Source organism: Mastigoproctus giganteus, chromosome 13 (assembly GCF_048544385.1).
Source record: "Mastigoproctus giganteus isolate SK-2022 chromosome 13, ASM4854438v1, whole genome shotgun sequence".
NCBI lineage: Eukaryota > Metazoa > Arthropoda > Arachnida > Uropygi > Thelyphonidae > Mastigoproctus > Mastigoproctus giganteus.
The window spans coordinates 146,215,767-146,234,405 of record NC_143587.1 but is presented as its reverse complement, the minus strand read 5'-3'; the positions used below and the strand labels follow the sequence as shown (position 1 = coordinate 146,234,405).

At 36.3% G+C, this 18,639-nt stretch overlaps 1 protein-coding gene across 1 annotated transcript in view; it reads right to left on the bottom strand.

Moving 5' to 3' along the window:
* Nucleotides 1-18,639, bottom strand: part of ND-13B (NADH dehydrogenase (ubiquinone) subunit ND-13B) — a 58,763-nt gene that overhangs the window by 3,649 nt on the left and 36,475 nt on the right. The window contains exons 3-4 of the mRNA XM_090387623.1: nt 13,424-13,540; nt 5,896-5,961 (exon numbers count right to left, since the gene is read on the bottom strand). Of these exons, the coding sequence (XP_090243749.1) occupies nt 5,896-5,961; nt 13,424-13,540 (183 nt within the window). The remainder of the gene's footprint in view (nt 1-5,895; nt 5,962-13,423; nt 13,541-18,639) is intronic.

Genomic DNA, 18,639 nt, shown 5'->3' with positions numbered 1-18,639 from the left:
TTTAGTATTGTATCCTTTGTATTTAGGAAAGTTTCTTCTTCTGGTATTGATGGCTGAAGCAATGCTGAAGGTGATGGGATTATGGTTGCTTCCATTCCAGGAGGTATGAACTTGCCAGCCTTGGATGCAGTGTGAATGCTTTCATTTGTCAGAAAGCTGTCAGTCTTCGCTGTCAGTCTGAGGGTTATTTCCACAGCAAGAAATTAGTGTTGGCATCAGTTGCAATAATTATATTTCCATGCCTGAGCCTCAAGACAGCGATATCCAGTTAGTGAAGAAAAGTTGGTTTGTTTGTTATTTGGTTTTTAGGAGCATTAGCAACTAAGGCCATATTGCTCCGGGGATATGCGGTGGTCATTCCCTGACCTTTCCGCATCCTCCAAATTTGGTGGTCACGGGCTCGAACCCCGGTCTAATCAAGAAGCATGTGCTACGCACTGCTGCTCCTGCCCACCTGGCTATGGAGGCGCCAGAGAGAAAAGGTTGGATGGGCTGGGAATGTTTGCTACACTGCATATAGAAGAGGACAAAGACTGTTTATCTTGGTGATCGTAATGTCTGAGTCAAGACAGGAATGGCAGCCCAGCAACAGGCCACAGTGTTTCCACCCTGTCAGAAGAAACAATCTGGGAGATCACCCTATCACTAGGAGGTAGGGCTCCTGATTGCCCCTATGTAGGTGTAGGGTTCCTGCAGTAAAAGAATTTGAATTTTTCTGTCAATAGTTATGTTTGCTATTTGGTTCATAACAGAAAGTGACCTTTGACAATTTAATTAGATAAACTAGGGTTGACTTGCTTCTGTAATCGATCCTGTTTTGGCTATTCATAATTGGTTTTGAATTTGGCCATTTCTCTTGCATTTAAGTATTTGGAGCAGGATGGTCTCTCTTTCTTGCTTTGCATCAAGGGCAAGTTATTACTATGGATAAAGGGATGGTTCAGTGGAAAAAAACAGAGTTGTTATCATTGGAGTCCCCCAGCATTTGCTGCTGGGTCCGTTGTTGTTTTCTGTATTTATTAATGATATTGATGGGGCGCCTCCGTAGCCAGGTGGGCAGGAGCAGTAGTGCATAGCACACGCTTCTTGATTAGACGGGGTTCGAGCCTGTGACCACCAAATACGGAGGATGCGGAAGGTCAGGGAATGACCACCGCATATCCTCAGCCCGAATAAAGGGTGAGGGTTGGCGTCAGGAAGGGCATCCAGCCGTAAAAATTGCATGCCAAAACAATAAAAACGCTGACCCCATATAATAATGGGAAAAGGCGAGGACAATAAAAATTAATGATATTGATGAAACAATATCAGGCTTAACGTCTAAGATTGCAGATGATATGAAGGTTGCATGTTGGTTAACGGTATGCTACTGCAACAAGATCTAGAAAAATTAGGTAGCTGGACTGAGAAACAGCAATTGAGGTTCAACACTGACAAATACAAAGTACTGCATATGGATAGCAGGAATCCCAGAGTAATGTACCAGCTATGTGGTACTACACTCAGGGTAGTGGAAAATGAAAAAGATCTGGGGTAATGGTGCAATCACATATGGTTCTCTGAGTAGTGTGTACAGGCTGCCAGGACAGCTCATGAGGTTTTGTCAATGATATACAGGAATTTTGCTAGCAGGGATAAGGAGGTGATTATTCTACTGTATGAGGCAATAATCAGGTCACATCTTCAGTACTGCATACAGATCTGGAGGCCTCATTTCAGGAAGGATGTAGAGCTGCTGAAGTGCGTATAGAGAAAGGTAAATGAGATTGGTAAGGGGAATATAGAGGAGCTGTTACCAAGAAAGGCTTCAGTTTTGCAAACTATAATGTGGAGACTTAGGCACCTGCAAGCCATTCTGATTGAGGTGTTTAAGGCTTTGAATGGATTGAGCAAGCTCAGTGCGGATGGGATTCTTCCTCTTGCTCAGACTACGTACGAGTGGGCATAAATGCAAATTGAGGGAGAATGATTGTAGAACAGATGTGTAGAAGTTTCGCTTTAGCCAATGGGTGGTTGATTGTTTTAACAAACTTCCATCTGATGTGGAAGTGGATAGCTTGAATAAATTCAAGGGAGGGACGGATAGGTGAAATGGGAAGGTTTTTTTTTTTTGACTGAAGATGTGAAACCAGAAATGTAGTGGGAAAGCACCATACAGGCAGATAGGTATGCCATCATAGGTTTAAAAATGTTCCCTATCTATTATTGTCTTATAAGATTCCTAGAGCTCAAAACCTAATGGGAAGAAAATCAAGTATAAAGGCAGGTGTAGTAACCATATGACAGACTAATGAAGTACAGTTACAGAGCCTACTGTCCATAAAAAAAGCCTGTAGGAGTATAAATGGACAAGTTTATAAATAATAATTTTGAATAACAATACATTTGTTATCCTATTTGGCAGTCATGTGAGCTCAAACCATGGTCAATGCAGTTAGATATGAAGTTCTCTGAGCAAAGCAGATAGGCGGCTAGGACAGCTCTTTGGGTTTTGTCAATGATATACAGGAATTTTGCTAGCAGAGATTATCTCATTCTACAAAGCAATGATTAGACTGCATCTTGAGTACTGCATACAGGTCTGTAGATCTCATTGTAGGAAGAATTGTATATCTGCTGGAATGGGTGCAGAGAAGAGCAACAAGGTTGATGAAGGGAAGAAAAGGCTGGTCTCACTGAGAAAGGTGATCTGATTGTGGTGTTTAAGGCTTTGAATGGATTGAAGAAACTCAATGCTGATGGCATTCTTCCTCTTGCTCTGACTACACACACACACACATGCAGAGCATAAATTCAAATTGAGGAAGGATAACTTCAGGATAGAGATGTGCAGAGGTTTACCTCCAGCCAGTAGGTGGTTGATTGTTGGAACAAATTTCCATCTGTTGTTGTAGAAGTGGGTAGTTTGAATAAATTCAAGGAAGAACTAGACAAATTACTGGAGGGGATGGACAGATGATGGTGGGAAGTTTTTTTTTTTTCTTCTTCTTCTGCTGATGCTTTATAAGCTTGCTTTCTTATATCATATGCCACTACTACTACTAAAAATAATAATAATAATAATGACAATGACAACATGACATAAGAGAAGTTAGCACATGATACTGCAATGTCAACTATTACAAATGTAAAATCTTTGTCCTGGTCAAGCTGACCAAAGCACACCATTCCAACTTATATGAATTTATTACCATGGTAGATTAGATTACTTTGAAAAAATTCAAAGTAATCTAATATTTTGTAAATAATTTGCCTTAAAAAAAAAAACAAATTTTTACACTAACCTAGCCTTTTAACAACAACTACAATAAACAATACAGAACAAACTACACCAATAAGAACAATAAGAACTAAACTAGAGTTGCTAAATTCTAGGTATTAAAATAACCAATGAAATTAAGATATTATAAGTTAAAATTTTTATTGCAAAAATAAAATATGCCAGTCAAAACATATAGTGCTACACATGGGATAAACACAAGAAGCACATTGTTGAATTTAGTAGGTCTGTAACTGGGTGAATCCACCAAAGAATTTGCTGAGAAATATGACAGTGAATATATACTGATCTGATTGAAGTACACAAGGCCCTGAAGGTTGTTGTTATTTGGTTTTTAGGAGCATCAGCAACTAAAGGTACTGAAGGGATCCAGTAAAATGAATGAGGAATTATACTTTCACTGGTAGGAGAAACAAACCAGGGTGCACAAATTTAAAAGTTTGAGGAGTAACAGAAGGCTGGATCTCACAAAATTTACTTTTGGGCAGGGTGGTGTAAATCATGGAAATATTCCCACCCATTTGGTCAAAGCAGATAGTCTGACAAATTTCAAGGCAGAATTGGATTGCCACTTCTTAATGATGGGAAAGGTTAATTTTTTTGATATTTTTTTTTTTTTTTTGGTTCAGAAAAAAAAAAAAAAAAATATATATATATATCATTATTTAGCCTTTATAATAAATAAATCTTTATTGCTAAAAATATACCAACAATGAAGTACATATATGAAGACAAAGTTCCTCCCACAGCCAAAAAAAATGGTCAGGGCATTAAATACTAAAACTGGTGACTGCATTCTTTCTAAATAAATCTCTAGCCTCCTTTACAACTCTATCCCAAACATGTGGGAGACATATTTGAAGTCAAAACAAAGTTTCAGATACCATCAAGATGCCTGGGTTTGAAATGTTAGGGCAGCTTTTTTTTTTTTTTTTTTTTTTGTAGTTGTTGGCGCATCAGCTTCTGTGGCCATAGTGCACCTCCCAAGGTTTTTGCAGTACTTTGATCCAAGACCGAGGCGGGATTCGAACCCGTGACCTTTGGGTTGCCAGGCAGGCACTTTACCCATCCGGCTAGCCCGGTCGGCTGTTAGGGCAGTGGTTTTCAACCAGAGTGCAGCAACAACATTCCAGGGGTGCCCATGTAATTTGGGTTTAAGTTACTTAAACTTATTTTTTTAAAAATTTATATGTTTATTTCATTATAAAAAGGTGTACAGTATCTTTTTAATTTTGTGGTGATCTTTACTTAGTACCTCTATATAAAGAATAAAATTATTATATACTGTATATATATAATTTGTATTATGAAATGTAATTTTTATGATTATATTATTGTAATAACTGTCATGTAGGTGGTAGATGACTTTCATCAACCGGTGAAATACCACCACTTTGCTTATTGGAGGCTTGAAGTGGTGAAACCCATGTTTAGACTTTAGAGCAAAGTTTCCGGCATCCCCCCCTCTCTCCCCCCATACTTCTCCTTCAACCCATGCACGGTACTAAGTACTATAGGTTTTGATACCTTTCGTGTTTGGGGTTTTCATAAAAAAAAAAAAAAAATATATAACATATTTTTTAATATTAGATAATATACTCATGTGTATATATACACACACGAGTATATATAACACATTATTATAACATGCATACACACACGCACGCACAGGGAGAGAATCGGATCTAACAGGCAGAAATTAAAAGTTATTAAAAAGTTACTGTTATTAAAAAAAGGTTGAAAACAACTGTGTTAGGGTGAGATCTACTGCTTACAGTGGAGTTTTTCTGAAAAAGTGCAATCATAAGTGACAGACTGAATTTAAGTTCTGGCACTTAGGCCAAAAATGACACTGCAGTTGATTCAATGGCGAGTCAACCTATATTCTCCTCATACAAAAAAAAAAAAAAAAAAAATATATATATATATATATATATATATATATATATATATATATATATATATATATATATATATATACCATCATTGAATTATATTAAATAAAGTTAAATTATAATGAAATGAATAAATAAATAATTAATTAATTTATGGGCTACTATTTATATCTATTCTTTCTTTTCGTTCGATTGTTTATTTGGGTTATTTTTATGTTAATTTTCGCTCTACAGTTTTTGCCATACTACTGGCTTATGTTTAATTTTATTTAATTTAAAATATTGGATATATATATATATATATATATATTTTTTTTTTTTTTTTTTCGAACTAGAATCAAGAGTGTGAAAGTAATGCTAATTACTGCATATGTGCTGGAATAACATCATTCTGCATCATGCTGTTCCACAATCTACAGCTGCAAACCACACCTACCACTCTTTTCTGGAGATGCACATTTGCACAAAGCAATAAAACAAAAGTTTATACTCAATATGGAAAATAATATGGAAAATCTCTCATTTCTTTTAATGAGAAGCTATAGTATAATTTCATAAATTATACTATAGCTTCTCAGTATAATTTCATAAATTTCATAAATAACCAGTGTTTTGTTGGAATAGTTGTTATCCCCCAGCCATATGCATATAGTTAGTCTTTATATTAAGTGATTTTGGCTGGGAATAAGTGGGGAAGAACAAACCATAAAAATTCCTTACCTGTACAATAATTTCTTCTATCTGACCTCCTCCAATCTTTTCTTCAATTTTTGTTATATCATTTTCCTATTTATAAACAAAAATCAGTGGTAACAGAATTTTACACTTATCCATATCTCAAATATTATAGTTAATATACAAGAGTTGTTCAATAAAATGTATTTGTCTAAAAGTTGTAATTTTTGAAAAATACAAGTCCTCATCCGGCTGCATTATAGGGTGTTTTAGTGCTTTTTACCCCTTATTCAGGCACAACCTGAATAAGGTGGCAGTATGTGAGTATGTGTTATTAAGCAGGGCAACTCCCTCTGTCAGTTATCCTGATCACTTATGTACCAAGCTGAGACAAGGCTGTTCAAAATACTGTTACAAGTTAATGTTAATATCACATTCTTTAGTGTCTAATTGCCAAAGAAGGCATTTTTTAAATATAATTTGATATTCACAATTACCCAGATTTCAACAACAATTTTTGAAGTTTTTAGGTTAGCTGTGAATGTGCCTTGGAAAGCCCCTGAAACTATAATAAACAGTCAATTGTAAATATCAGGTTCACATAAGTTCAAATCTTGTCAATTGTGGAACAAAAGAGTTTTTGAAAGAAGTGTTCTGCTTTCTTCAGTGAAAAATTTGGATTCCATCATAAATCCATCATACTAATTTTGTCCAGCAATCCAGCCCCATCATAATATTATTATTGTTAATAGTATTTTATCAAATTTACAAATTCTTCCTTATCACCTGGGTAGCTCATCTCTGACCTCACAACCAAGCATTTGGTCAACTTGTCCTCAACACTGCTAAGAAGAGCAATTGTTCAGCTAGCTCCTAATGTGCTTATTTTCACAACCCGCTAACTAATTTTTGTACAAATAACAGTAGAAACACCATATTTTTTTGATGTTTGTTTGCGAGTCTTATTTTTAACATCAAAAACAGCGCTCTGCACATCTTCGGCACTTCTTTTTTACATAAACTCGGTGGATGGTCTTTAAGAAACTAAACAGTAACAGTTTATTTAATGATTATTCTTCACTTTACTTACTGCAAAATTTCATCTGAAACAGAGTTTACAAGTATGTTAACAGCTAGAAATTATGTTAAGAAAACAACACAAAAAGGGGAAAACACTCTGAATATGATTAAAAAATTAAAATTAGCCACACATTTGAAATAATTGTGAATACCATTCACAATTAACAAGTTCCATAATTTCTGGTAATTGTGGATTTACTTTTTTTCATCCAATGCATCTTTTAAAATGAAACATTGTAGACACCCAAATGTTCAAAAATCAGAGAAACAAAAGAAAAGAAATTGAAGCACCATTTTAAAATAGTTGGAAAAGTATTAAAAAATGAGTGAATAACTTCAAAATTTGTTTCAACACTGTGCACGAGTTTTACTATTATCTCTATCCTTCATCTGAAAATTCATTTTACCTTCATCTAAAAACAAAAGTGTATTTATAGTTACCTCATGTCCCTAACTAACCTGACATTTCAACATTCACATATGAATTTAGTGTAGTTCTTGCCTTGAGCAGTTAAAATATGAACTGTATGATAAAAGGAAAACCATAAGAAGGAAACTTGTTTAGAAGCTTGTTTTATATTACCATGACCAAAAACTTTAGAAATTTCAATGGCAAACATTTGAATTTTACAGAACTTTTCCAAAGATGACTATGGAATGTTAGAACTGATACCAGTAATTGATGATCAGGTGAAATGTTTTTGAATATAGGTGGATGATGGGTTTCTCCATTACTTTGGCAAGAGTTAAGGTAAGTAAAATGGAACGGAACAACAACTGGATGGAAGAAATTTGTTACCGTTTTTATGAATTTATTGGAGATGAGGAAGGAAATGAAGTAAAAACATCAGAGGAATCATCATCATCATCATCAGCCATTTTCAATCCACTGCAGGATGAAGGCCTCTCCAGCAACTTTCCAGTTCCTTCTGTTTTGAGCACAGGCCATCCATTTACTACCCAAAAACTCATGAATTTCATCTATCCATCTCCGCCTTTGTCTTCCAGGTTTTCTTCTAGCTCCTCTTGGGTACCAATCTGTTATTTTCTTAGTCCATCTGTCATCATGTCTTCGAGCTATGTGTCCCCCAAGACCATTTTAGTTCTTTAGTTTTGATGAGAATGTCCTTTACTTGAGTTTGCTGCCTAATCCATGTGTTTCTCTTCTTATCTAACAGTCTGATTCCCAATATAATTCGTTCCATTCTTTGCTGTGTAGTTCTCAGCTTCTTCCATTCTTTTGGTAAGTGTCCAAGTTTCACTTCCATAAGTCATGGTGGGGAGTATACATTGGTTCATTATTTTACGTTTCAGACAAACTGGGATATTGCTCTTCAGTATGTGACTATATTTCCTGAATGCTATCCATCCAAAATTTATTCTTCTCTTGACTTCTAGCCATTTATCATTATTACAGCTAATAACTTGTCCCAGATAAGTATATGACTCCACCTTTTCAATTACTGCTCCTTCACTCATTATTTCCCTTTCTGTGGCATACTTGTTCATCATTACTTTTGTTTTAGCCATATTCATCTTTAGTCCAAAATCCTTACTAACTGTGCATAACTGATTAAGATTTTCCTCTAATTCTTTGGGATCGTGGCTTATGACCACAATCATCTGCAAATCGTAAATGATTTAGGTACTCTCCATTCACATTGACTCCTTTCTGCGACCAGTCTAATCTTCTGAAAGCTTCCTCAAGGGCAGCAGTAAACAGCTTCGGAGATATTGTGTCTCCTTGTCGAACTCCTTTCTCGATTTTAAATTTCCTACTGTCTTTGTCTAGTCTAATAAAGGAGGTAGCACTCTCATATATTTTCTTCAAAATCATAATATATGGGGTATCTATGCCTTGTCTTTCCAGTGCCCGAAACATTGCCTTATGCTGTATGTCAAATGCCTTTTCATAATCCACAAATGCCAGGCATAATGGTGTTTTATATTCATTTGCTTTCTCCATTAGCTGTGATATTATGTGAAGGCGATCCATAGTTGAGAATCCTGTCCTAAAGCCAGCTTGCTCTTTTGATTGATTCTCATCAAGTATTCTTTCTAATCTGTTAGTAATGACCCTTGTGAACAACTTGTTGATGTGGGATAACAATTTAACAATAACTATAATTTCCAATTTCTGATTTATCTCCTTTCTTATGCAGCAAAACTATGATTGCATTATTCCACTGATTAGGCGTCACACCTTTTCTAATGCACCTTGTGAAGAGCCTTGCCAGTTTTTGTGTTATGTCTCTTCCTCCCAATTTTAACAACTCTACAGTAACTTCGTCTTTCCCCGGGGCTTTCTGATTCTTCATTTTCTTCAATGCATGTTCTACCTCATCAGGAAGAATATCGGGTATGTTGTATGTGTTGCTACTTTGCAATCCATCTTCCCCACTGCTGGAATCATTCCCTCGCTCCTTGTATAATTCTCTATAGTAGTCTTCTGCTATTTGAATTATGCCTTCTCTGCTGTTTATAAGTACACCATCGCTATTCTTCAGTTTCAGTATCATTTGTCTTTCTGTATTACTGCTCATGGCTGCTGATTTAAATCCTTTGTTTTCCCTTAATGCTTGTTCTACTTTTCTTGTGTTAAATCTTCTTATGTCCTCTCTGAGTCTCTTTCTAATGGCTTTGCATAACTCAGTATACTCAATTTTCTCCCTATCAGTGTTTTTCTTGCTCTTCATTTGTTGTCTTCGGTTCATAATGACAAGTGTTTCTTGACTAATTTTTTCTTCTTTGGATTTCTTTTTCCCTATAGGTTTCTTGGGCTTTATCACTTTCAGAAAGTTGTAATATTCCTCGTCGATATCTTGGTCCTGAGCAGTCTGCAGAAGCTCAAACTTGTTCTTAAGTTCCAGTACATACTGCTTTTTCTCCTCCTCTGTTATCTCAAAGACCTTTGTATTATTTACTCGAGTCAGTTTTTTCCTTTCCTTTCCTACATCAAGTGTACATCTTACCATTCTGTGATCACTTCCAACATTTACCTTATTCAGGACGGTAACATCATTCACAATATATCTTCTGTTAGTGAGGATGAAGTCGATTTCATTAGTTGTTAATCCATTTGGACTCTTCCATTTCCACTTTCTGTTCACCCTTTTCTCGAAAAAAGTGTTCATTACTGACAGTCCTTGAGATTCTGCAAATTCCACAAGTCTTTCACCTCTTTTATTTCTTTCACCAATTCCAAAATTTCCTATAGTTCCTCTTTCTGCGCTGTTTTGCCTTTTTCCAACCTTAGCATTGAAGTCCCCCATAATAATAGTGTAGTGGGTTTTCTGCTCATCTAGAAGACTCTCAATTTCGGTGTACATTTCTTCAACCTCTTCATCATCATGGCTCGATGTTGGTGCATAAATCATTATAATCTTTAGCTTGTACCTCTTAGAAATCTTGAGTATTAGTCTTGACACCCTTGGTGATGTACTTTTGAATTCCAAAATGTTGTTTTTAAAATCTTTATGGACCAGAAACCCAACTCCACCTTCACTTCTTTCACTGTTTCCATTGGTGTACAGCAGATTTCCACTTGATAAACTTATAAGTGATTCATTTCTTCTTCTTGTTTCAGCCAAACCAATGATATTCCAATTCACATTTTCTAATTCCTTTTCCAGCTCTAATATCCTGTCTTCACCGATGAGTGATCTTACGTCATAACAGGCCAAGTTCAGTTTCCGTGCATGGCAGCCTGGTCGTACCCAGAGATTCTTAGCACCATCTGCTTCCACTCTGATCCTCTCGCTGCCGTAAGAGGGAGAGTGAAAGCTGCTGGGGGCTGAGGGCCATTTGCTTTGTCATGCTGTCATATGCTGGAGGGTTTGGTCTTTTCCTCTTCACGCTGACCAGGCGTCTTGAAGAGAACCACTCTAGTATGAGTGGATTTTAGGGAGGCAGGCCAACCGGACTTCTCCTAAATCCTCTGTAATAGAGAGATATTGGATCCATCAGTGTTTTAGGCTGAGTGTCTGATAACACGTAGGATACCTGTTTCCCTCTAAGCCCCATCAGAGGAATAAAAGAGTGTAAAAAGCAACACTTTAAAACATGAGTAAACTCTGGAATGCAGGTTTTAAGAACAAGTGGATAAATTGCTATTTGAATAGATGTCTCGATTGTTCAGTATTCCTCCAATGTCCTTCTGTCAACAGGCCATGAGAGGCACTGAATTTGGCAGAGTAACAGATGATTTGATGCAAGAATTAAAGGAGAAGTAGGATGTTAATAAATCTGCTTTACCACATGATGCAATAAAACCAAGAGGATGTATTAAAGGCAGAAGTAGTAGTAATCATGGCAAATGATGCAAGAAAGCAAGCTTATATAGCATCAGCCTAAAAAAAAAAAAAAAAAAAAAAAACCCCACTTCACCTGTCTGTACTCTCCAAGAATTTCTCTAGTTCTCTCTTCAATTTACTCAATCCATCCACTGTGGAAGTTTGCCTTCAGCCAGCAGGTGGTTGACTGTTCCAACAATCAACCACCTGCTGGCTGAAAGCAAACTTCCGCACATCTATCCTGCAACCATCCTTTTTCAACTTGAATTTATGTCCCCTCGTGTGGTCTCAGCAAGTGAAAGAATACCATTAACATTCAACTTACTCAATCCAGTCGAGGCTTTAAACACCTCAATCATATCTCCCCGCAGGTGCCTGGTCTTAAGATGTTGCAATTTGCAGAACTGAAGTCCGTCTAGGTAAGAGCACACCTTACTATTACTATTATTAGCCATATGGTGCAAGGAAGCCTGAGGCTTATTCTGCACCAGCCAAAAAAAAAAAAAAAAAAAAATCTGAATTACCGTGAGAGAGAGAATAAGAGTCAGAAGTAAAAGGAAGGGAATCACCAGAAGAATGATGATATCCAGCTCAGGACCATGGGTGTGCCAAGCCCATACTCACCAGATATGAGCCCTTGGGGTTTGTTCCACTTACCAATCTTGTTGCCCTTCTCTGTACTCGCTCCACCAGCTCCACATCCTTCCTAAAATGATGCCTCCTGACCTGTATGCAAGACCCAAGATGCAGCCTAACCATGGCTTATCAAAGGGATATTCACCTCCTTATCCATGCTAGCAAAGTTTCTGTATATCACTGACATATCCCCATGAGCTGTCCTAGAAGCATGTCACTGCTCAGAGAATTTCATGTCTGACTGCACAATTACCACCAGGTCTTTTTCATTCTCCACTACCCTGAGTGCAGTGCCACATAGTTGATAAGTTACTCTGGGATTACTGTTACCCATGTGCAGTATGTTGCATTTGTCAATGGTAAATTTCAACTGCCATTTCTTAGCCCATTGACCCAATTTTCTGAGATCTTGTTGTAGTAGCTCACCCTGATAATTGTCAACTGCCCTGCCAACCTTTGTATCATCTGCAAACTTAGACATTAAGCTTGATATACCTTCTTCAGTATCATTGATAAATATTGAAAACAACAATGTACCCAACACTGAACCCTGTGGAATTCCACTAATAACATTAGTCCATGAAGAGCAGTGCACACCGATAACCAATCTGTCTTTTTCCACATAACCATCCCTTTAACCTTAGCAGAAACTTGCCCTTGCTCATATTGCTCCAGTTTTTACAGCAGTCTTTTATGTGTAACAGTATCAAAAACCTTCCTGAAATTTAAGTTTGTATATGATATCAAATAATTTTGAATCATATACTTAGTATTCAAGCCTCAGTCTCTGAAAGGCTAAGGAAATGTAGTTTGGACTGATTAACAATATTTTTATACATTTGCAAGCTTTATTATATGCAGAAAATGAAGATGGAGATTAGGACACAACCCAATTTTAATGCACTATGTTTGTATCTTGAACAGCTCTAATATTTACTTGAACTCATCCATTTTTTTCTCTTGTTTTTAAAACAAGAATGGAACAATTCTTTATGCCCAACCTGTATTTTTGGTTTGTGAAAAAACAATGCACTCAGACAAGCTCAATTCCAATGGTTTCTATTTAGTGTTATTTCAAACTGTGCAATGTGAATCCAAACTAAATTTAGTCAATGAATTTTATTAAAGGTCTGCCAATCTAAAATTTAAAGCCATTCAGCCAACCAGTCAAAATGCATATGAAAATAACAAACAAGCCTATCTACACAACTATGATATATCATTTAGTCATTGACTGGAGCTTTCTTATGCCAGAACTTCTAGCAATCTCCTTTGTAAACAAACCCAAAATTGGCTTGGAAACATTCTGAATCACCCCCCCCCACCTCATTTATTAGTCATAAACTTAGTTATTTGCATTTTTTATTGCAGAATACTGATTTCCCCTTCGAAGATATTTGTTCATCATCTCCCTCTCCTCCTAGAATATGACTTATCCAGTTGAGAACCACTGAATTAGACCATGCAATTCATTTTCAAAATTTAATTACAATTTCTAACTAATGCTTATTATTTCAAAACCTTATATTTTATGTATCCTCCCCACCCCATAATTCAATACTTACAGACTGAATAACAGATAATCTTGACTGAATTATTTCTTCTGTGTTTTTTCTGTAAGCTGCATCTTGGGGCATCTTCTGTAGTGCCCTTTCAATTTTATTATACAGAATACTCAAAACCTGTTAAAAAAAAAAAGGACACTTAAGGTAAGAACCATAACAGTGTACAAAAATCATTAATTAGCTTTCCTGATATTCATACTGCTCAAATCATCAATCCAATTTTCCATACATTTTATCAGTGGCGTAGCTAAGTTTTCTGGGCCCTTAGGCAAGAAATCATTTTGGGCCCCTTATTTTTATTAAAATAAATTTTAATTAGGTATAATATATATAAAAAAATGTTGAATCATTTTAATAACATAAATATGTATTTTATTTATGATTTCTTTATAATTTTACAAACATCAGAAACATGAAAATTAATATTACAATATGATACTACTTATTAAATACAATCTGACAAAAATAAAAAAATATACTATAACTAATAAATTTTAAAAAAAAAAGTGAAAATGTTACTTTTCACGCTTTTACATTTGCAAAATTATTAATAATATCTTTTAAATCCATTTTACTGGCATATTTGTGCTCAACAGCCAACACTGCAAGATTGCACAGTCTACTTTGACCAATAGTGTTTTTTTTATAATCTTTTATTATTCGTAATTTACTAAATGATCTTTCGGCAGAGGCAGCTGACACGGGCAGGGTAAAAAATTACATAAATAAAGTAAAAATTTCTGAAAAGTCACTTTCTAGGGTACTATATTTTCAAATTAACAAATAAAAAAATTGTCTGATAGACATGTCTGCTGATAAATCTTGTTTAATAAGTGTGATTAAATTACAATATTGAATCAGCAGTTGGGGAGAGAGTACAGATGAATACTTTTTTATGATATTTTCACACTCACTTAATATATCGCATTTGACATATTTTTTTTTTGGTCCTAGTATTGCAAAATAATTTTTTACTAACTTCATACTTTTGAAATGATTTTAATTTGTATTATAATTTTCTCTAAAAACACTGATTTTAAAAAACTGATCTCTATTATCAAACAACAAATCTTAAGCTAATTCATCATACTATCTTTTAGTTCTACATTGTTGTTTGTCTTTAAATTTGGGATCTACCCCAAACCCTTGGCAATTTGGTCAGATTCATATTTAATTTGTTTGGATGTTCGAATGTTTTGTAAATTTTTACTGACTTGATCCAATACAGAAGTACATTCATCAAGGTCTATATCATGCTTCTGTACAGTTTTTGAAGCATAATTAATTTCATACATCACGTTATTCAAAAATATACAAATGAAAATAAAATCAAATGTCATCATTTGCTTCATTATTCTAAGCGCTTCATCTCGGTCTGGTTTTTTAGTTGATTTAAGATTAATTTCTGTCAAAGCTTTTATAATATCCACAAAATGAACTTTCACAGCTGTTATACACCAATGAGCCAAAACATTATGACCATCGAGTCGTTATGCAAATCGAAGCAACTGCAGGTGAACTATGGCGCATGCGTGGGTTGGGACACGGTATAAAAACACCTGATACTTTGTTTGTTTGTTTGTTATTTGGTTTTTAGGAGCATTAGCAACTAAGGCCATATTGCTCCGGGATATGCGGTGGTCATTCCCTGACCTTTCCGCATCCTCCGTAATTGGTGGTGACGGGCTCGAACCCCGGTCTAATCAAGAAGTGTGTGCTACGCACTGCTGCTCCTTCCCACCTAGCTACGGAGGCACCTACACACCTGATATTGAGCTCTGTTAATTAGTGTTACTCTTGTTCTTCAGATGGGAAAGGCAGCGGACTTAAGCGAGTTTGACAAAGGCCAAATTGTAGTGGTCAGAGCATATCCGAAATGGCACAGATGGTGGGGTGCTCACGGTCAACCGTGGTTAGTACCTACCGAAAGTGGTCCGAGGAGGGGAACCCATGAACCGCAGGAAAGGTGTTGGATGACCACGGCTCATTGATGCTTGAGATGAACAAAGGCTCTCCTCGATGGTACGTGGCAACAGAAGGGCGACTGTGGCACAACTCGCCGGTAACTGGAGTGCTGGTGACGGGAGTAATGTGCCACAACACACAGTACATCAAGCCCTGCTGAAAATGGGGCTGCGTAGCTGCAGGCCGCTCTGAATCCCATGCTAACCATGGTTCACTGGCGACAGTGTCTACAATGGGCATGCAAGCATTGAAACCAGACCTTGTGTGATTGGAAGAAGGTCATCTGGTCAGATGAATCACGTTTTCCTTTTGCACCATGTGGACAGCCGGGTACATATTTGTCGTTTACCTGAGGAAATGATGGCACCTGGATGTACCGTGGGATGAAAACAAGCCGGTGGCGGTGGTGTCATACTTTGGGCGATGTTCTGCTGGGATACCTTGGGTCCAGTCATCCATGTGCCGGGCAGTCTGACGCCTACCACCTACCTAATCTTCATTGCTGACCAGGTATATCCTTTCATGGCAATGGTCTTCCCCTCTGGTGGTGCAGTCTTTCAGCAGGATAATGCTGACATTTCTGACCAGGCAGTGTGGCATTGCCACACCGCCTGGATTGTTTGAGACTGGTTCGCAGAACATGAGGAATACTTCAAGGTATTACCCTGGCCTCCAAATTCCCCAGACATCAATCCCATCGAGCATCTGTGGTTTGTGTTGGAACAGCAACTCTGATCTGCGGCATCTCAACCACTGACCTTACAGGAGTTAAGGGTGGTTACGTGTTGGTACCAGATACCACAAGACACATTTAGAAATCTTGTAGCGTCCATGCCTCGCCAGGTAGGAGCTGCTTTGGCTGCATGTGAAGGACCAACAGCATATTAGGTAGGTGGTCATAATGTTTTGCCTCATTGGGGTAGACTGTAATCTAACAGACCAGTGAGTAGGGTTGAGTTTTTTTTATGTAACTTCAGATTCCCCAGTAAATTTAGAAAGAAGATCATCTTTTTGTACTATTTCCAAAAAAATTATACGAATTTTGAAGAATGTTGAAAAATGATGAAACGTTATTACAACAATTTACGCTATCATTAATAATTAAATTTAAACAGCGACTTGCACAATGCATTTGATTGGATCCTTTTAATGCATGACTACACACTATTATAAACCCCTCTCATGGTATTAGCCCCATCATATCCCTGACCATAACATTTTTTAATGGGAATACTTAGTTTGTGTAATATTTTCATTACATTATTTGTCATCATTTCCACCAAATGATCATTCATGTCATTGAATCCTAAAAATGTTTTACAAATTTCAAAATCTTTGGATTTTTCATTTTCATCAAGAATTATGTGAAGGTGTTGTACAATAACACTTAACTGATCTTTTTTTGTGAGATCTGGAGTAGTATCTAAAATTAGTGAATAGAATGGTGCTGAATTAATTTTGAGTATTAATTCTTTTGTTAATTTGGTATCTAAACATTCTATTAACTCATCTTGGATAGTGGGGCTTAAATAAGTTACTGAACCAGATGGCTTATTAATAATTTGTTTCATTACATCATCATAGTAGAAAAGTAAATAGACTTGCAATAAAAAATTGCCGAAAATCCTTCCCGATGACTGTGAAATGCTAAAGAATTTTTAGCCAACATAAGCGTTATCCGAAATAACAATTTTAGTACCATTTTCAAAAATGAGGATCTGTATCTTACTTGTTGCTCAAGATCTTTATCAATCGTTGCATTCTTTTGCCACGTTTCACGTATAGCACATGCCTCAATATGATGTTGAGAAACACTGCAAGTTTTTATCCGAAAAGATAGATTTTTCCAATCTTGTGGTCTGGAATGTCACTGGCTTTTAAAATGAGGAACTGGACCATACGTTGAAGTAGAATAGTAGTATGTGTCACTAAAACTTCTATTTTGTTGTTTTCAGGATCCCTTGGAAATGGTCCTTTAGGTCCCTGAGGTGACAAACTCATGTTTCTTTTTGTTTCATCAGAAATGTTGATGTCCATATATTCTCCAAGATCGCTTGAGGGAATAAACAGTGCAGTGCGTTCAACACTAATTTCTGACAAAGGCACATCTATGATTGTTGAAATGTTTTCATTTGATGACCCTGCTTGATTTAAATGATCGGCAGATATATTTATGCCAGAAGCATTCTTTTCCACATTTTCTGATTCAATACTGTGTTTTGTAAAGAAATAATCTAATTTAGGTAATTTATTGACTGCTTGTTCTTTTGCTTTCTTCATTGCTCTTTTTTGGGCTCCACTCTTTCCTTTTTTCTTTTCATCCATTTTTAACTAAAAATTTTATTTATTTAATTTTACAATTTATATTTTAAATACAAATAGCAACAATAAACAATTAAATTTTTGAAAGTCAGTTGCTGTTTTGACCACTGTATATGGCTAAATGTTCGTATACACGGGACCTATCCCCCCCCCCCCTATCCTCCTGTCAAGTTGGGGAATCCTGAACACCATACAATATGATGCCGAACAGGTGTCTGATCACTTTAAAAAGTCGTATCTGTAAAAGCAAAATAAAACCGCTGCCGCCTGGGTTTGTTATGTTTTGCCGATAAGATATACGAATTCCTTCCTTAGTCCAGATATATCACATTGTTGAAGAGCTCAGTGAGAAAAATATTTTCATTACATGTTGTGTCTCTCTATAGGCCCTAGCATAGTAGGGGCAGCCCCTACTTGCATCTGTTTATGGGACCTGGTGAAGTAAGGCCACTAGTCTTTGCCTTTTTTTGCAATATGGTAGCTACGCCTCCTGCATTCTATCCAAACACCCCAAAGGATATCAAAAAAAAAAAAAAAATCATAGACTAACTTGTTATATCAAACATGTGGCCATAATATCCTTGAAGAGGTTATATGATATCAATTGATATAACCTACTGCCATTAATAGGTTTTGGCTTTGTCATTAACTTTCATTAAACTGATGAAAAACAAATCCCCAATCAAACTACACCTTAGTAAAATACACAGTACACATATGAAACACACCCAATTTCAGACAATTTCACACTATTTGAACTGCAGCAGGCCTTTAAATCACTCAAGCAGGCAAAACAGCTGGCTTAGACAACATATGCAATGAAAAGATCTTTAACTTTTGCTTGAAAGCCAAATTGTGGGTCCTACAACTTTATAACAACTGCCTAAGGACCTTAACCATTCCAAAGATACGGTGTCATGCTTATACCT